General features: G+C 38.6%; 1 protein-coding gene across 6 annotated transcripts in view; it reads left to right on the top strand.

The window, feature by feature from the left end:
* LOC106084761 (protein bunched, class 2/F/G isoform) overlaps positions 1-21,554 on the top strand; it is a 608,039-nt gene that overhangs the window by 24,738 nt on the left and 561,747 nt on the right. For all 6 annotated transcript variants that reach the window (XM_059365887.1, XM_059365885.1, XM_059365886.1 and 3 more), the window contains exon 2: positions 3,441-10,443. In XM_059365887.1, coding sequence (XP_059221870.1) covers positions 6,392-10,443 — 4,052 coding nt within the window. In that variant the 5' untranslated portion in view covers positions 3,441-6,391. The remainder of the gene's footprint in view (positions 1-3,440; positions 10,444-21,554) is intronic.

The following is a 21,554-nucleotide window of genomic DNA, read 5'->3' as shown; positions in this document are numbered from 1 at the left end:
CCTGCTGAAAAGAACTACTTCTGTCTTGCATGGATTTATACCCAGACCACTTTCGGTAGACCACTTTGCTGTTGCACGTAGAGCTTCCTGAAGTATATCTCTTAGAGTGCTGGGAAACTTTCCCCTTACCGAAATTGCCACATCATCAGCATACGCGACCACTTTTACGCCTTTTTCCGCCCTGATACAATAATATATTGTTAATGGCTATATTCCAAAGTAGAGAAGACAGAGGAGACATCCTTGAGGTGTTCCTCTGCTGACCCATCTTTTTAGATCCACAGATCCCCAAATAAAGGCAATCCCATGGCAGCCCTCGTGGCGCAAGGGTTAGCATGTGCGCGTCATTTCAGGATAAACATGTTTTGAATCATTAAATTTGTTAAAATAACACAAATTTCTAAATTCAACAAAATGTGAACAAATTATTACAAAAGAACGTACCAATGAAATGAGTAGAAGTTAAGTGCAATTCAAAAATTTGTTGTATGCCTACCATTGTTAGGCGTTTACACTCCACCCGAATATTGGGTGCCCAAGATTCGCCACGGAACGTTTTTACTTGTGTTTTTATACTCACCATCATAGGATAGGGGTTATATTCATTTAGTCATTCCATTTGCAACTCATAGAAATATCAATTTCCGATCCTACAAATTATATATATTCCGGATCGTCGTAAAATTCTAAGACTATTTACCAATGTTCGTGTGTTTGTCCGTCTGTTATAACCACTCTACAGTCTTTAAAAATAGAGATAAAGATCTGAAATTTTGCACACATCCGTATTTCTTCTACACGCAAATTCTTGAATGGGTCAAATCGGACTATATTTGGATATAGCTGCCATGTAGACCGATCTGCCGATTAGGGTCTTAAGCTCATAACAGCTGTTCTTATTGTCCAATTTCGATGATATTTGGCACGGTGAGTTGCACTAAGTGCTCCGCCATCCAATCCGAATATGGTGTATACCGAGCCATATTTAGATATGACATGATTTAGATGACATATTGACCAATATGACCATTTAGAGCCATTTATTACCCAATTTCACTGAAATTTGTAACAGTGAGTTTTATTACGCCTATCGATATCTGAAACAAATGTGGTCAATATTGGAACATATTTCTCTTTAGTAGCCATATAGAACGGTCTGCCGATTTTGAGTGTTAAGCCCATAACAAGAGCATTTATTACCCGATATCGCTGAAATTTGGGACAGCAAGCTATATCAAGACTTCCATAGTCCACATTTGACCATATTTAGTTGTTTCTGCCATGTAGTCCAATCTGCCCATTTATGGTCTTAAGCCCACAAATGGCGTATTTATTACCCAATTTCGATGATATTTAGAACATTGAATTGGACTAGGCCTGAGCCGAAGGCGAAATGGATTGAACCATATTTCGATATAGCTGCTATATAGTCCGATCTGACGATTTTTTGCGTTTTCTCAAAGGAAGGGTGGGCGAGGGTTGTTTTGCCGATATCGAGTGAACAATTTGGGGGGCACAAGGAAATCGAAAAAGTTTTGGGGGCGCTAAGCAAATTGGGTTGGGAAGCCCTGATCTAGAATATTCCGAAGTATAACAAACAATGAGATCTGGAGACTTTCCCAGACAGTTGCTATAAATTCGAATTTGCTTTCCTAACACAATTTAAAAGTATCAAAGTTGACTTTTGTGAATGTCTTTGGTGTGGTGTCCATTAGAAACGTAATTTATTTAACTAAAATCCTAAAATACATATTCAATCACTTAAAATAGTTTACTTAGAGCGCACAAACGACAAACCGCAAATAAAAACAAAAAATAAATAAATATAAACGATACTCCGCCACAGCACACCAAACCGCACCACACCGCATATCGCCCCATCCTCCTCCATGTATGCTCCGCAAAGTCATAGCAAAATGATAAATGGATAACCAAAAATGGTACCGTAAATTGAAAAATAAATACATATATAAATCAAAATTTACTGAAACATTTACTCTTTCTTGTACGTATGTATATTATTGGAGTCTTTGCAAGCGTTCGATCGACTGTGTCCATCGTTTGTCGTTCGTCCGGCCATACTGTTCAACAGCATCAAAGCGTATCTGTCGATCATCGACGATGATGATCTCCGCTTCTCTTGCTGATAAACAAATATCAATAATAATAATAATATTTCAAACGCTTACCGCGCAAAGCTGATCGAGAGAAACCGCGTCTGGGGTTTTTGAAAAACAAATAGCACCAACATTTGCAAATTACGCAGAAAACAATTCAATACCTCGCAACATGCATAACACCCCAGGCTTGCTATGGAACGCGCGCCGACTCTATTATGGAAAGTGAAAACTCCTCGAGTTTCAGTAAATATTTAAGTGTAGAGCCAAGAACGCATATTGAAGTTTAAACGGCAATTAAAGTGAACAATTAATATAAAACAAATGTTATCCAAAATTTGAAATGCATAGTTGTCGAAAACTGTCGGAAACTACAACAATGTAGCATGCAAACCTATCAAGTAACAGCAATCCTACGCCAGCGCAAGCCTTAATAAAAAAAATGGAATTATTTTGTTTGAAAACTCAAGCTCGAGACCAAGAGATAATTTAATAAAAAAAAAAAAAAACTTTTTATTTATCAAAAAAAATCAAATACAGAATCCCCAAGTTTATCACTGTGCAGATTTTCGCTTAAATCGTCGCTACACTCCTTTGAAGAACAGACGCAGATCACCAATCAATTAGACGATAATACTAATTCATCTATTACATGTTGTATGATATGATGTCATGTTGTATGACATAATGTCATGTTGTATGACATAATGTCATGTTGTATTACATAATATCATTTTGTATGACACAGTTTCATGTTGCATGACATTTCATGTTGTATGACATAACATCATGTTGCATGACATTTCATGTTGTATGACATAACATCATGTTGCATGACATAATATCATGTTGTATGACAAAATATCATGTTGCATGACATAATATCATGTTGTATGATATAATATCATGTTGTATGATATAATATCATGTTGTATGACATAACATCATGTTGCATGACATAATATCATGTTGTATGACAAAATATCATGTTGCATGACATAATATCATGTTGTATGATATAATATCATGTTGTATGACATAATATCATTTTGTATGACAGATTTCATGTTGCATGATATTTCATGTTGTATGACATTATGTCATGTTGTATGGTATTATGTCATGTTGTATGACATTATGTCATGTTGTATGACATTATGTCATGTTGTATGACATTATGTTATGTTGTAGGACATTATGTCATGTTGTATGACATTATGTCATGTTGTATGACATGACAATATATTTTGTGCTACTATCCTTCTCATGAAAGAAGAGTTGCCATATATCACTAACGTTCTCCCCTTTTTACTCTCTTTTCAGTTACCAACAACAACAGCAATAAATATAAAAAAGTTATAACGCCAAACGGAAACGTGAAAACTTTTAGGAACTTTTTTCGCAATTCAAACCAAACCAATTTTTTTCAATTTCCAAACGCTTTTTAAACGTCTTTTAAAAAAAGATTTTTAGTGAATTTTTCAAATTAAAATTTAAAAAGGAAATATATATATATACATACATATACCAAACTTAGTGTTTAACGTCAATACATCAAAAAAAATAATAATTATATATAATTAAAATTAATTAGTATTAATTAAAACAAAAACATATTCTTAATTCTTCTATTCCTTTTTGAAAGAAAAAAAGGATATTCGAAAAATGAAATAAAGTTTTAAGCTGAAGTGTTGAACAATTTGGCCAATTATTAGACAAACCAAGAAAAAAAACACGCGATGAAATTCTCTAAGTGTTAATTTTAGTTTAAATGAAAAATCTATACGTTTATTTAGTATAAAAAGGAAAATATTTTAGTTTTATAAAAAAATTAAAAATTATTTTTTTTTTGTAATAATAAATTTTGTGTGAGCGTGTGCAAACACTAACCCACGGGCTCTTCCCCAAATATAGTGAGCGTGAGTGGCAACCCCCATAACCCGGCAAGTTAAGCTTTCCTTACTCCTGAACTCTGTTTATGATGTTTTCTCCTCGTGTCTAATATTTTGTGTATGTTTATTTGTAAGTGCGCGCGCGCGTTTGAGTGAGTGTGAGAGAATTTATTTTTCTAACTAATTGAAATTTATTACCGGAAATTTAATAATATCTACCTACTACTATAACATATGCCACATTAAATTGACAAACAACAGCAGCAATAAAACAACAACAACAAATCACAAAAAATAGTCCAATCCAAATAGTCAAAGTCATTTTAAGTGTGTTTTGTTTGTGTTCTAAACATACAACAATAACAACAACAAAAACTGCAAAAATTGCAAAATAAAAAATCAAATTAGCGCAAAAGTGAAAAAATCAAGTAGCAGCTCTCCCTCTCAATACAAAGAAAAATGTTTTTGAGAGAGGTCATCGTCACATAGTTTCATCATAACTGTGCTGTGTTAAAGAGTAAGGGAGTAATTGATAAGCTAGCACTTCATTCAAACACCTACATATACATAAATCAAACGAGATTCGAGATAGTTGACATATATCACTATCGATAAACTCTCTTGTGTTGTAAGATTATCGATATTTAAACGAATCGCCTTCAGCCTCTGGCCGTTTAGAAACCTTGACGCATTGTTGAGAGAGCGATAACAGAAGAAGTATTACGGCTCTATTCCTTTAAACAAGTCTGATCACTGAAAGTCATTGTTGTTGGCATAAAAGCGAACAAAAACGAAAAACAAGACATCGTTCGTTAAAACTGTTGTGATAACTCTGAACCCCCTCTTTAAATATTGCCGCGGTAATGCAGTCGTTATTTTCACAATCGTTTTGCGTTGTCGTTGCTAAATTTCGTCGTAACGTGTTGACAATATGCATCGCCAGCATTGTCGCCTAGTTTATCATTGTAACGTTTCTAACGTCGTCGCCGTTAACGTCGCCGTCGCCGTCGTCGTCGTAATTGCTCGCGCGACTTTCTTTATCGTCGCCAGTGTCGTTGTGTACATACAGAAAGTTGTTGCCACCATCGTTGCTGCTGCAGCTGCCACTACAACTTTAAGGGAAAAATTAAAGCCACCGCTCAACAGCAGTAAATATAGCTCTGCAGTATCGAGTATAGCCCGTTATACACCTCCCAGTATATTGTCATCATTACTGAAGTCGCTGTCGACATTAGTGTCACCTTTGTTGTCGTCGTCGTTGCTGTCATCATCACCATTGCTTAATTTAAGATCAACCAAAGTTTGTTCATGATCATCGGTGGTGTGCCTACGCCACGTTTATGAACTGATCATCAAAATTATCATAGTCTCCATCTCCTACGTCGCCATCGGCTTCGTCATCATCTTCATCACCAACATATTTATCAACGGCGCTCTCGAACAATGTTGATGAAATTCAATTAGATTTAATTTAGTTTTGCTACTTTTAACCTCTAAACCTGTGAATAACAAAACACCGAACGATCGAGTTAGTGACCATCCCATAGATCGGGCATAGCCAAAACAAAAACAACAACAACAATATAAACCGCAATCTTCCCCTTAAAGCGAAGAAGAAAACCTCGAATTTATCCATCGTTCTAAGCGAAGCGAATCAGTCCATCACCACCCACAGCAAGCAGACAGCCAAAAGTCCATATAAAGCTGCAGTGTGTGCAACGTAAAAAGCTAGCGGACAAGATCGTCAGTAAGTGAGTGTGGGAAAAAATCAAATTCGAAGCGATTGGAGGAAGGACTATTTTGCAAGTAAATCTCTGTGGACAAGTAAAAGAATAACGATCAAAGATCAAACTGTTCCCCCTCTACCCCAAAACCAAAACCCAAAAAAGGCCTAGTTAAAGAAAGAAAAAACAATTAAATTAATTTATAGATAATCCCTAGGATAACCTAAACCCTAAACTAAATTGAATTCTTCAAACTACTACTAAGTTACGTTTAAATCTAGCAGAAGTGTTCTTTGAAACTACTTGTGTAAGCAGCAAGGATCTTAAGCAGCTCTAGACGACCATTTTCCATACTTCCCATTGAAACCTTGGGGCTGATTTTTCGGCTACTAAGCTGCATTCAGTAAAAACTAAACTACTCTTCGACATCTCTAGCACGAGTAACACCAACACAACCACCAAAACGACTACCCACAGCAACTGCAACTGTAGCACCACCACCAGCAGCAAAAACAACACTAGCATCAAAAACACTCCAACAACGTCATCTATTGTTGGTCTAATTTTTGACATTCTTATCCAGCCCGGGTTCGGTCAGACAATACGCACGACCCTGGATTTGCTGTTGAAGAAGTTGCGCACGCTAAAAACCCCGATTATGGCCGAGAATCAATCTGCCACAGAGGATTCCGGTCAACAATCACAAACACAACATCAACAAACGCATTCGACGCACCACCATCAGCAACAACAAGAGCAGCACGATCATTTAGAAGAACCTCAGCAACAGCAGCAGCACCAGCAGCCCCCATTGTCAACACAGAATTCGGAAGAGCTTTCATCGGCCTTGGCCTCGCCAGCCACACCACCCAACGAAAACAACTCGGTCTCATCGCCCGACGAACCCCAAACAATTGTTGTTGCCAGCAATCGTCAGCAGCAGCAGCAGCAACAGCACTCACCACATCGGTCGCCAGCACGCAGCATGATTGATCGTCCTGTACACGCCCGATTTAAGGTGTCCACGACGACTCCACAACGTCGCAACACAATTCAGTCGACTACCGCTCCCAGGGGTGCGAGCACTACGGCAATTAAGAAACCCACCCTGGTCAAGGTGAACTCATTGACCAGCACCGCCACGGTTGACAAGAACAACTCCAGCCTGGAAAAACATCACCACCATCATCATCACCATCACAATAGTATGTCGAATCATCAGCAACACCATCACCATGCTCACCAGCATCATCATCAACACAATTCGTCCTCTTCTTCCGCCAACAACACTATGACCACCACTTCGACCGCCATACAACGTACCACAAGTGAATGTCTTCGTTTGAACGCTGTGCCCGCTACCACACCCGCAGACTCTCTCTCGAATGCCACCAGCTACAACAGCATTCAGTCGAATGTAACCAACAACAGCTCCAGCTCGGCTTCGGTAGCTCCCAAATCGACCAGCTCCAATGCTAGTCACTCTAAGAACTCAACATCGAAGTCATCCTCGGCCAACTCCAGCAAGGCTTCGTCGCCCAACAACAACAATAGCATAGCCGAGTTATGTACCGGCTTGCGTTCGGGCACTAGAAGTAACTCCTCTTCAGTGCGTAGTTACCAGACCTATGGCAAAATGCAGAAGGCCAACCAAGCACCCAATGCTGGAGGTGGCATCCGTAGACCCAAGCCCACATCTTCATTTCAAATAACTTCGGTGACTGTGGGCAACCCGAAGCCGTCGCCTGTTACCGACAATGGTGAGGATGAGTCTGCTGATGATTTCGATGAATCTCACACAGATGACAACAGTCGCATAACCGATTTGGAAAACGAGACTCCCTCCATGTCGGAGGACACATTCTCGAAGGAGGAGATTTACTACCACCAAGATGATGGACTTACTAGCACCGCACCCGCCATACCAACTGGTTCGCAGTTTGGTCTGGTAGTTGCCACTCTGGGAGCCCAAGATATTTCGAATGTCCAGGTGAATGTGGGTGAAAATTTCATTGATGTCGTGCCCAGTGGCAGTGATGTTAAAAAGGACTCAACTCAGCATCGCAGCGAACGTTTCAAAGTGGTCAAAATTGAGTCGACTGAACCATTTCGTCGTGGCCGTTGGGTTTGTATGGACTACTTGGATCATACAACAGTGCCCGGCAGCGGTGCGGGTGGTAAGGGAGATGGTGCTGGTAATAACAACGAAAAGACTGAAGGCGGCGCCGCAGCGGCCGAGAATGCCGGTGAGCAAGGGGTGCCTCGTACTACGCAAAGCATGATACTTGGCCATGGTACGGCCGCCATATTGGAAAATCACTATGATGCCTCTACATCTGCTGATGGAAATTTGAATTATCCCGAGCCAACGGCCAAAATTCCGCTGGGTGGTGCAGGAGGAGCCGGCCTAGGTGGTGGTGGTATAAATACTGCTCCCGCCACTGTGGTGCATGGTCTGCAGCAGTTTGTTGAAGCCTCCAAGCCTGGAGAGGCAACAGCAGTAAATGTCTTAACTGGTGTAGCTCAACAGCAGGGCGCCGAAGGGCAATATCAAACTCCACCACAAGAAGTCAATGCCAACACGAACACGCCACAGATGAACATGCCGGGTCAAGTAATGCAGGATGGAAGTCAGCAAATTCCTATGGACTTTGCCACCTTGGCTGCCCATAAGCTCAAACAATCCTTGGAAGAACTAAAGAGACGCGAAGAAGCCATAGAAGCTTCGGAGAAAGCGGCCGCTGCTGCTGCAGTCGCCTATATGCCGGGACGTTCACAACCCGTGAACTTCGAAGCTTTCAAGCAACAGCAGCAGCAGCAACAGCAACAACAACAGCAGCAGCCTCAGCAGCCGCAGCAAGTATCAATGCAACAGGCGCAGTCCATGCAGCAGCAACAGCCTCAACAGCAACAACAACAAACCCAGCAGCAACAAACGCAGCCGCAGCAGCAACAGCAACAACAGCAGCATACTGTCTCCTTACCCAGCAGCATAAATATGCAGAATGGCACGGTATCCATATCCTCGGACAACAGCAATGTTGGCTCTCCTGCCGGCGCGGCACAGACACAAGCTCAACAACAGCAGCAGCAGCCAATTGCGAATATGATGGGTCAAGGACAACCACAACAGCAGAGACAACAACAACAGCCTCAAAATATGGCCGCCTATAATATGGAAATGCAACAACAACAGCAACAACCATTGTCTCCTGCTCCGCAACAGAGCCAAGTACCACCTACATATGTCACTTCGAACTTCCAGGGCACCCCACATCAGACACCACAGCAACAATCGCCTCAATTGGCCGATGCAGTGCAACAGGTGCCCAACCAGCAATTGCAGCAAATGCAACAGCAATTGCAACAACAAATTCCACAACAACACTCGGTACAGGTGCAAGCGATGCAGCAAGTACCAGTGCAGCAACAAATGCAACAGCAGATGCAGCAGCAATTGCAGCAACAAATTGTGCAACAACAGCCACAAATGCAACAACATTCGATGCCGCCAGCGGTACAGCAAATGCAGCAAACGATGTCACAGCAACAGCCGCAGCAACAACAGCCGGTAGCCATTAGGCAGCAGCCAATGCAGCAACAGCCAATGCAGTCACAATTGCAACAACAGATGGCTGCTCAACAAATGCAGCAAATGGCTCAACAGCAACCGCCGCAGCAGCCACAACGGCAACAATCGTTACCAGTGCAACAAATGCCTCCGCAGGATCAGCAACAACAGCAAATTCAACGTCCCGTTCAACAGCAGCAGCAACAGCCGCAAATGCCACAAAATGTCAATGTGCAACAACAGATTTCACAACAGCAACAAATTCAGCGCACGACAATGCCTGGTGGTCAACAGCAACAACAGCCACCACAAATGCAGCAAACGGTTACGATGCAGCAAATGCCTGCTGGGACCATGCAACAATTACAACAACAACAGCAACAACGACAAACCTCGTTGCAACAACAGACTTCACAAACAGATGGTGTATCCAGAAGCACTAGCTTGCCGCAACAAATGCCATCACAACAGCAGCAACAACAACAACCACCACCATCAGCAACTCAAACTCAACTTCCACCACAATTCCAGCCGTTGCAACAACAGCAACAGCCTTTAGCTCCCGGACAAACAATGCCCCTAATATCGCAAATGACCAACTATGACATGCAGCAGCAGCAGCAACAACAGAGACAGCAGCAATCGCAACAATTGCAACAGCCACAGCAACAGGCCTCATTGGTTAGCCAACAACACAGTGCCCCTGCTACTATGGTTGATAATGCAGCCATATTAGCTCAAATTCAGCAACAACAGCAACATGCCTCCATGGCAGGGACCAATACTTCAATGACTGGTCCCGCTACCATAATGATGCCGGCGGGTACCGCTCAATACCAACAGCAACCCCAGCAGCAACAACAACAATCGCGCCAATTACCTATCGACAATGCTCAGCAACCACCAACCAGCGTTAATGTTCATTTGAATCCGATCACCTCGGCCACCGTTATGCCAACGAATATGACAATGCAAGCAACAAATATTGATAGTCAAAAACTACAGCAAATGCAACAGCAGAAAACAACACAACAGCAACAAACAAAACCATCAACAGCCACAACATCACAGCAAAATACCGCGCTACAGCAACAGCAGCAGCAACAACAACAGCCCATGGCAGAAACAGAGACTGAAAGGTAAGTGATTTTATATTCATAGCAAATGGTTGCAAAAAAAAAAATATGAAGACGAAAATTTTCTGCAAACATTATAATGAAAAAAGTTTGATCCTATTTACAAGATTTCTTGAACTAAATTTAAAGATGCCCAATTCTCAACTTTCCATAGATAGTGATACTGCAGGTTCAACCTACCGTTGAACCGTCCAGTTCGCTTTAAAAAGCCCAATAACTTGCCAATGTTCACATTCACTAATTCAGACAAGTTATCAAAGAAAAGATAACCTAAAATGGAACTCTTTCTGCCTGCCAATGCGGGATACCACACAGAAGATGTTCTATAGTCTCTTCTTTCTCGACGTCTTCATAGCTTCTTCAGAAGTCTTTACTTGCAACCTGTCATGACGGATATAAAGACTGAAACGTCTGTTCTAGCTAACGACAGCAAAGTGGCAGACCTCTTACTGTCTAGATTGGGCCACATTATTTTGGAGTTTTACAACCCGCAATTTTTGACCAAATGTTTTGTTCGGGCCTGATCCTTAATCAGGACATACATTTCCTAGATATAATACATACATTTGCCAAAAATGCCCAATATCTTAGTTTCTTTAATACTTAGAGCTCCAAATTGAATAGATTTGGAAAGAGCGTGGTCCATATTATATTTCCTGTAAACGGTTTCAGCCCACTATTTCCCAGTTGGCCACAGTGGGCCATTATCTCTGCAAAATGGAGCATCATATGAAAAATGACCAAATATTGCCAAATATGGCCAATATCTTGGTTTCTTTAATACTTAGGGCTCCAAATTGAATAGATTCGGAAAGAGCGTGGTCGAATTATATTTCCTGCAAACGGTTTCAGCCTACTATTTCCCAGTTGGCCACAGTGGGCCATTATCCTGGAAAAATGGGGCATCATATATAAAAATGACCAAATTTTGCCAAAAAATGCCCAATATCTTAGTTTCTTTAATACTTAGAGCTCCAAATTGAATAGATTCGGAAAGAACGTAGTCCATATTATATTTCCTGTAAACGGTTTCAGCCCACTATTTCCCAGTTGGCCACAGTGGGCCATTATCTCTGCAAAGTGGCGCATCATATATATATATATATGAACAAAAATGACCAATATCTTAGTTTTTTAATACTTAAGACTCCAAATTAAATAGATTCGTAAAGAGCGTGGTCCATATTATATTTCCTGTAATCGGTTTCAGCCCACTATTTCCCAGTTGGCCACTGTGAGCCATTATCTCTGCAAATTGGAGCATCATATAAATATATGACCAAAATTTGCCAAAAATGGCCAATGTCTTGGTTTTTTCCTAATTGAATAGATTCGGAAAGAGCGTGGTCCATATTATATTTCCTGTAAACGGTTTCAGCCCACTATTTCCCAGTTGACAACAGTGTGACTATTGTTTTTTTTTCCGTGATGAATAAAATTCGACATCCATATTTCTTTTACGACTTGTATTTTATTTTGATTTTTATAATAATTTCATTTTTCGTCATAATTGTGTTTGAATTTCTTTTTTTATATTAGAATTTTTCCATATTTGCATTTGGTTGTTATTGCTTTTGTTTTAGGATATTTTGTATTAGGTTTCCTGTATTATAATTTTAAATTTCACATATAGGTGGCGCTCTATCGTGAATTTGGAAAAGATCGGATCAAAATTGTGCCTTCTACAACCCTTAAAGACCATACCGGATGAAAGATATATATGGGAGCTATATATTAATCTGATCCGATTCTGATGAAATTTTGCACACATACTAGGACGTCACAAAAAGTACTTCGTGCTAAATTTGGTAAAGATCAGACTAAAATTGTGCCTTCTATAGTCTTAAAACACCATATCGGATGAAAGATATATATGGGATCTATATATAAATCTGAGCAGATTCTAAATAAAATTTTGAAACAATTGGGACGTCACAAAAAGCACTTCGCGCTAAATTTGGCAAAGATCAGACCAAAATTGTGCCTTCTACAGCCTTTATAGGTCTAATCGGATGAAAGTTATATATGGGAGGTATATCTAAATCTGAACCGATTTAAATGAAATTTTGCACACGTATTAAGACGAGGCACGAAACTTATAATGCTAAATTTGGTAAAGATCGGCCCAAAATTGTGGCTCCTACAGCTTTAAAGATAAAGGGTGATTTTTTTGAGGTTAGGATTTTCATGCATTAGTATTTGACAGATCACGTGGGATTTCAGACATGGTGTCAAAGAGAAAGATGCTCAGTATGCTTTGACATTTCATCATGAATAGACTTACTAACGAGCAACGCTTGCAAATCATTGAATTTTATTACCAAAATCAGTGTTCGGTTCGAAATGTGTTCAAATTTTGACAAATTTTGTTCAGCGATGAGGCTCATTTCTGGTTGAATGGCTACGTAAATAAGCAAAATTGCCGCATTTGGAGTGAAGAGCAACCAGAAGCCGTTCAAGAACTGCCCATGCATCCCGAAAAATGCACTGTTTGGTGTGGTTTGTACGCTGGTGGAATCATTGGACCGTATTTTTTCAAAGATGCTGTTGGACGCAACGTTACGGTGAATGAACACATTTCGAACCGAACACTGATTTTGGTAATAAAATTCAATGATTTGCAAGCGTTGCTCGTTAGTAAGTCTATTCATGATGAAATGTCAAAGCATACTGAGCATCTTTCTCTTTGACACCATGTCTGAAATCCCACGTGATCTGTCAAATACTAATGCATGAAAATCCTAACCTCAAAAAAATCACCCTTTATATATTGGAGCTATACCTAAATCTGGACCGATTTTGTTCAAAATCAGTAGCATTCATCCTTGGACCAAAAAAGAGCTTTTTTTGTGAAAAACGGACAAGAAATGCGACCTGTACCTTGATTACAAGAATACATAGACAGGCAGACGGACGGACGGACATAGCTAAATCGAATCAGGAAGTGATTCTAAGCCGATCCGTATACTTATTGATGAGTCTAGCTCTTCTCCTTCTAAGCGTTGCAAACAAATCGATAATACCCTGTACCAGAGTGGTGGTGTAGGGTATAATCACACCATCATACGAACATTATGCTTTGCAATCCTCACACTTCAACCAACGTCTACTTTTTAAGCGAATGGCCTAGGAAGCAATGCTAAGTTTAAATATTTGCACGCAAAATATTAGCCAAACTCTTAGCATAAAAAATTGCCATAAAAATTATTTAAAATGTTCACAAACAACAATAACAATAACCATGGCAACCGATCGTTTGTTGGTTTATTTTATTAATTGAAAGCGTGAAATATAGACACTGTCAAGCAGTGACAGAGAGAGAACCATTATTGGAATGCCATTACCGCCAAAATGTGTTTTTATGAACTCCACGGTAGGCTAAAAAATGGGGAAAGGAAGAGGGGTACTGTTTTAGTCATTTTATTGTTCATTAGATTTTAAAATAATTAATGAGATTTTTTTCATGTGGTTTGGCTTTCCAACAAAGAAAACGAATTTTACTGTTAAAATTGTCTACAACATTTTTGGTGATCTATGTTGCTATCATGACAGTTCCTATCAAACATTTTTGTAACAGGATTTGTCATTAATCTGCTAAATAGTTTTTAGTTTCAATTCTGTAGCGATATTTTATTTCCTGAAAGAGTAAATATACGAATTTTTTAAATTACCCCACATCAAAAAAGCCTTTTTTATATTTTATTTAAAATCACCTCAAAAGGGCAACTGTCCTTATATTTGCTTTCTGTTTTCTCTTAAATACCTCACTATTTATGGCAAACATAATGCGACCTCATAAATGTTCTCTCTTTTGATTATGCCAATATTTAAATTATGAGCGCTCTCTAATGAATGTTTTTAATTTTTAAATTGACTTGTCTACTCCCTGTAATCCATTATTCAACCTAATTTAATTTCTTTTGAATATGTTTTGTGTATCGTTTTTCAAAGGGGAAAGGTGCCACATTAGCCTCACCACCCTTCTTTGTGTTATGACCATAACACTGCCAGACATCCTCCTGGTAAGCATTGCCCATATGGTACAGAGTTTTAGTCTACTGCATGTTCGTATGTATTGGACTAGGCTTTGTGGCTCCTCGCATATTGCAATTTCAAATGGAATATTTTTTTAATTTTTATACATTTTTTCATGATATTGAATTAAGTTTGTGAAAGGTTTTTTTTTGCTGTACAGCCAATTGTATGCTAACTCAGATGGTAAATATTGAAATTAGATTAAATAATATTTGCGCAATCAAATGCTGGTAAATGTTGGCAAAAGCAAAATTAGCCAGTTAGGGAGAATAATAAAGCGAATAAAGTTTTTTTGAAAAATGCACATGTAATTGGTAAAATTTAATTGTAACTAAAATGTTCTCACATGTAAATAAGTTCAAGCGGAGAAATACATATGAGTTTTCCTATCACCTTTTACATTATTGATTTTTTAAATGGAAAAAGATTCGGGCTTAATCTTGAGAATGAATATTGCTAGAATGAAAAATTATTTTATTCTTCACCAAAATGAAATTGCTAAACGTAGTCGTCTCTAGGCTGCATATTCACCCATGAACCATCCACTTTGGAAGAAGGGCACGCTTCTCACATAACAAAGAGTGCTGTTCGATTCAAGTTTTAATGCTGATAAGGGATCTCCTCTTTTTGGCCGAGTACGAACGGCGTGCCGCGACCCCTCTTGGGCTCGGTTACGGCATTTTCTGAGTACTAAAGTGTTCTCTGGCTTCTAACTTTTATATATAACTAGCTGAATCGTGCCCGCTCCGCTGCAAATGGCCTAGGAAGCAATGCTAAGTTTAAATATTTGCACGCAAAATATTAGCCAAACTCTTAGCATAAAAATTGTTATAAAAATTATTTCAAATGTTCACAAACAACAACAATAACAATAAGCTTGGCAACCGATTTCGCTGGAATTTGTAACAGCGTGATATACTATAGCTTCCGGGCCATGTTATTATTGTAGCAGTGTGCTGCACAATGAGACGGCAGTCCTGGCCGATCAAGGACTCCATGTGTTCCATCCGGTAAGCACAACCGGGATTGCGAAATAACCAAGGGATTGCGACATAACCATGGGATTGCCACATTACTGCCATGTAGACCTATCTGCAGATTTAGGGTCTAAAACCCATAAAGGGTGCATTTATAACTTAATTTCTCTGAAATTTGAAACAGTGAGTTGGTTTAAGCCTCCCGTCATGTTTTAATTAAATATTTATGTAATTTTTATTTCTTAAATCATTTGGTTTTTTTCAACTTTTGAATTTTCAATTATAATTTAATTTTTTTACTTTTTTTTTTTTAATTTGTGTTCTTTTAAAGTAAAATCGAAGTTAGGAATTCCGATCTATTTACAAAATCCCTAATTGTTTTCCATACTTCGCCCCTTTGTTGGTTCATGCCTGTATTGTGTCCCCACCAAAGTACCTGTGTCTGTTGGCCGCGAAAGCCAGGCAATGACATAGGAAATGCTCCAACGTCTCATCAACTTCCCCACATGCTATCATTTATACCGAAAGCTATACTGACCTGCTTCTTACTTCTTTTCAGTAATAGGCTCGTTTTCTCACGATCCAGATCTCCCTATAGGATTTTCGCCATCCTACTGACCGTTTCGCTATTCCACAGCGGCATGTAACGTGTTCGTAGCCTACGTCCTTAACTTCGGGTTAACAAGCTTTATTGACGGCAGTCCTCTGGCTTTCACTGCCAAATCGTCTGCTTTTTCATTCCTCCTTACTCCGCTATGGCCCGCGACCCAAACGATGCGGATCATCCCATACTCAGTGAATTCGTTAATCTTCTCAAGACTGTTCGTGACCTTACCGTTCTAGTTGGTACTGCCCTGATGGCTAGTTTACTGTTCGTAAAGATGTTCACACTCGACGTCCTTGCGGGAAAACCACACCACTCGCGCATTCCGTGATCGTCCGGATCTTTGCCTGCAGGATCGTTTTATGGTCAGGCAGTCTAAAACAGATCTCAGTCCCTGGATTCTCAATGTAGACCCCCAGGCCCACACTGTCCTCTAGCTTTGATCCATCTGTGTAACATGATCTTCCAGGTGGTAATAATACGGTTCCGTCTATCCAAGACTGTGGCAGCAGTGCCTCGCATTCGACCTCAAGTGTAGTCTCAGACATCCGATCGGAGACCTCTTCCATTTCGTCCAGATTTCCTATCGTCGCCTCGATTATGGTATGAACTACTCCTATCCTCTATCCATTCTTCCATCGCCTTAAATCTTATTGCTGCATGTCTATGGGTCGGATATCCAGAATTGTCTCCAGTGCCTTAATGGGCGTGTTCCTCATCACTACGTCTATGCCAATACAATATATTCTCTGAACCTGTTGCATTATCCTATCGTTGCACTTTTCATCTATCACAGTCCCTTAAACTGAGGCGTAAGTCAGTATCGGTCTAATCACGCTCCTATAGAGCCAGTGGACTATTCTTGGATTCAGGTCCCATTTCGTGCTCAACATCTGTGAGCCTTCTCGTTACGCTTCTGAATGTGACAATTCCAATTTAGTTTTCTGGCTAAGATCACACCTAAGTATAAGGAAGAGTATACCAATTTCGTCATTCCGTTTGTAACACACTGAAATATTGATCTGGGACCTAATATAGTATTTAAATTCTTGATTGTCTTAACATTCTAAGTAAATTTAGCCATGTCCATCCATGTGTCCGTACGTCTGTCGAAAAGCACGCTAACTTTCGAAGGAATAAAGCTAGCTGTTTAAAATTTGGCACAAATGCCTCCTATTAGTGTAGGTCGGTTGGGACTGTAAATGGGCTTAATCGGTCCATGTTTTCATATAGCTGCCATAAAAACCGATCTTGGATATTGACTTCCGGAGTCTCGCAATTCTTATCCGATTTGTCTGAAATTTTGTAGGAGGTGTTTTGTAAAGACTTCTAATAGATGTGCTAAGTATGGTCCAAATCGGTTCATAACTTAATATAGCTGCCATTTAAACCGATCTCGGATCTTGACTTATAGAAATTTTGGGTGAAAATTTGCATGAAGTTTTCTGATTTGATTGAAAACAGCTACTCCAAGTATTGTCTAAATCGGTTCATAATCCTTCATAGCTCCCATATAAATCGATCTCCCGATAATACCTCTTAAGCCTCTAGATATGGCAAATCTTATTCGATTTGGATGTATACCAAATATGGTCTGAATCTGTCCATAACCTGATATAGCTGCTATATAAACAGATCTCTCGATTTTACTTCTTGAGCCACTATAGAGCTGGCAAACTATCAACATTCGCAACATTCGATATTTTCGATATTTCTAATAATAAATATCAATAGTACCGTACTATCGTTTATTTCTTATCACCTATATTAAAAAGGAAAATTAGAACTAAAAATCGGGTAATCAGTTTGTGAAGAATCAATATCAGTGTATGGGATTTATTAAGGAAGCTATATCAGGAGCTATATTCGAACGATAATAGAAATACTCAACAAGAAGGACGATTTAAAAATATGTGAATTTTTAAAATAGTGCAACTTTGTCGATATTATCGGTAGGAAAAATATCAATCGATATTCAGCCAAAAGCTTAAATATCGATATTATCGATAGTGCCATCGTTATTTAGCCAGCTTTACTATAGGGCACAATTCTTATCAGATTTGTCTTAAATTTTGCTAATGACTTCTACTATGGTCTCCAACATGCAAACCAAGTATGTGCCAAATCGGTCCATAACCTGATATAGCTCCAATAGCATGACAATTTTTATCTTTTCTCCTTTGTTTGCCTATAAAGAGATACCGTGCAAAGAACTTGACTAATGCGATCCATGGTGAAGTGTATATAAGATGCGGCCCGGCCGAACTTAACACGCTCTTACTTGTTTAGTTACTATTTTTGTAATATTTTTTTTCCTGTATTTTTTATTAAATTTTTTAATTATTATTTTTTTTTAATGTTGGTTCATTTTTGATAATTTTTTCATATCTATTTTCGATAATCTTTATTTTTTTTGATAATCTTTATTTTTTTTTTGATAATCTTTATTTTTTCATATTCTTAATTTTTTTTTTGGATAATTCTAATATTTTTTATTTTATTATTTTTTTGAATTTTTATTAATAATTTTTTTAAATTTTTATTATTTTTTTAAATTGATTTAATTTTTTAAAATTGTGTAATTTTTTTTTATATATTTTTTTTATATTTTTGTGCGTTTTTTTTTTTGGTTTTTTGTTTTAAATTTTTTGTTAAAAATTGCAATAAAATCCGTCATTGCTCAAAATACTAACAATTTTAAATATCATTAAAATTGAACTAAATGTTTGGGCGTTTATGGGTTAAACAACTCTTATACCGAGTCTATGAGCATAATCGTGTAATCATCCCTTGTAGGTATATTCGTTAACATCTGATAATTTTCTTTCCTTCTCCATCTCTCCCTCTTACACTCTTTCCAACTCATAATCTACAAACTATATAATCTCTCTTCAGGCTTTCCCGTCGTAAGCTAGGGATTCGGAGGCCACCGTGGCGCAGCGGCTAGCATGTCCGCATATGTCACTGGACGCCTGAGTTCGAACCTGGTGAGAACATTAGAGCATTTTTCAACAATGATTATCTTCTAATGCTGGCGGCATTTGTAAGGTACTATGCCATGTAAACACTTTTCCCCGAAAGAAGTGTCGCACTGCGGTACGCTGCTCGGATTCGGCTATAAAAAGAAGTTTGACCACTGTTCTTTAATGGAATGTTCGTGGGCAAATTTGCATTTGCAAACAAGGCTGTCATTATGGGCTAGAAAAGGAGTGCAACATTTGTTTGAAATTAACATCCTTTTGTGGTTACGATTTACGTGGTTTCGTGGGCGTTGAAAATATATTTAATAACTGCCTAAAATGTGTTTTTCTATTTTCTCTCATTGCTTTTTGGGGAATTGAAAGATTTATTTGCTGTATGTATTTTCATTCTCTCAATTTTAATATTTAATATAGCAGGAAATCAATTTGAGGAAGACCCACCTAGGCAGTAAAACCTAACCAAATTTAAATATACAATTTCTTTTGTACTCTACTGTACCATGGCATAAAGGTTTTATTGCTGATCGATTTTGAGTATTATTAATGGATTTTATTCAAGTGCTTGCTATTTTTCTTGTGATATTCATAAATGGAAAACCGGCTAAACAAATGCCGCCACTTTGGGCAATATTTTCACATTCGCCCTGTTGGTTGAGTGTATGACTGTTGTAGTACGTTTGTCTAGCCTGTTTGAGTGTGTGTCGGCGTTATGGCGCTGCTGATTCATCAACACCTACCTCGTTTTTTTTAATACACCGAAGTTTCCACCATAAAAGGCGAGCAGCAATTTGTTGTGTGCACTGCGCAAGCGTGCAACCGGCATTCACAAATTTGCCGGCTAAAAGTTTTTCCCAAAACGACTTTAAGTTTGGTTTTCGCCTTTTTTGTTGTTTATTCGCTATGATTAAAGAAAGTTTTCTTCACCCATTTGTCGCGGGACTACATTCACATGGTGCTTTGATGGAACTATGGCGGCGTTTATATGCCAATGAATCATTTCGCTGAACATTCAATTTTCTTTTGATCCGTTAATCTAAGATTTTCCTGTGAGTGTTGAGTTGATTTTGGAAGACATGCAGACACTCTACACTCTTAAAATGAAAAGGGGGCAAAAATACAGGCTGCCACTACTGCAATTGCAGCAAATAACAATCAGAAATAAATCAACAACCCACGCTAGTTTCTAGTGAGTCCAGTTGTCGCACAGTGTTGCGAAATTCATACAATGGAGAACTCAGCTTAATGCGGTGGTTCTGTTATGAACAGATTCCAAGGTTCTTAAAATATACGCCATATTTTTAAAAGTGCCTAGAAAGTGACGCTTTATTTTTAGTTTACATCACCAGGAAAACTTTCACAACACAGATATATGTGTCTTAGTTTTATCTCATTTTTTTTGTACTGCTGTACATTGCAATAGATATAATTTGAAATGATCTTCTCCATGTATTAAACACTGTGTCTTTGTTTGTCCTCTTGACACTACTGCAACTCATCGTTTTCTATGTTGTCTTAAGAGTTAACAACTAGATTAGAGTTGCCATTGCCAATTCAAAATTGGAAATTAAAAATCTTGTTTTTTTTTTCTTCATTAGACCAGTTGTGATAGGTTTATTTCTATCGAAATAGACTATCTATTAACATGCATGTATATGTTACAGATAAAACATACAATATGATTATTACAATTTGCAACCCACATTTTCTATTATAGGCTAAAATGGTTTTTTGCTTGACATCAAAAGACCAGTAGAAAAAAGTGTGGCATCACTGCCATGCAGACATTACATAGGAGTTTTTGCCAAGCTTTAGTCGGCACTCTTTAACAGTCCCCTCTCTTAATCTCTCTCTAACACCTTGCCCTAGTCTACATAAAGTGAGAATTGTAATTCAAAAATTAAGAAAACAACAACAAAAACTGATCATTTTTGGGTGATCACAACTATTTCACTTTTTGCAAATCTTTGTTTGCATGCTTTTTGTCTTTCTTGGTTAGCTCAATGAATAAGCAAAGCATAGACATACATATAAGTATGTACAATGTAGATATGTGCATACTTGTATGATTGCCTATTGGCTAGTAGCAGTCTTGACGTCTGTGCATATGTTTGCCTTGCCATATGTCTGTTTTGACTTTTTTTTTTTGCTTGCCTGCTTGATTGTCTTTTCTCGTTTGTACTCATTTTAAGTATCAACACGCGCAATTGCCGCTTGGCGGTCGCCTTATGTTTTTGCTCACCACACCTTCAGTTGGTTGACTGGGTGGTTTGCTCTATGCATGCACGGTTGCTACAATCATGGTGGCGTATGTGCAATTCGAATGTGGCTTCTTGCAAATGGTTTGCTCTGCAGTTGTTTGTCTTTGGTTTGATTTGAAGAGGTATGTTTTTGTTGGACTGACTATGAGTGCTAGTGCATGTTAGTAAACTTGATTTACCCTCGAAAGTAGCTTCTCTTACTCATGCATTATTACCTTCGATTCAGGGACTGAATTGGAATTTGTTGTTGGTACTAAAA

The sequence above is a fragment of the Stomoxys calcitrans genome, chromosome 3 (assembly GCF_963082655.1).
Source record: "Stomoxys calcitrans chromosome 3, idStoCalc2.1, whole genome shotgun sequence".
Classification (NCBI taxonomy): domain Eukaryota; kingdom Metazoa; phylum Arthropoda; class Insecta; order Diptera; family Muscidae; genus Stomoxys; species Stomoxys calcitrans.
This window is presented reverse-complemented; position numbering and strand designations above follow the sequence as displayed.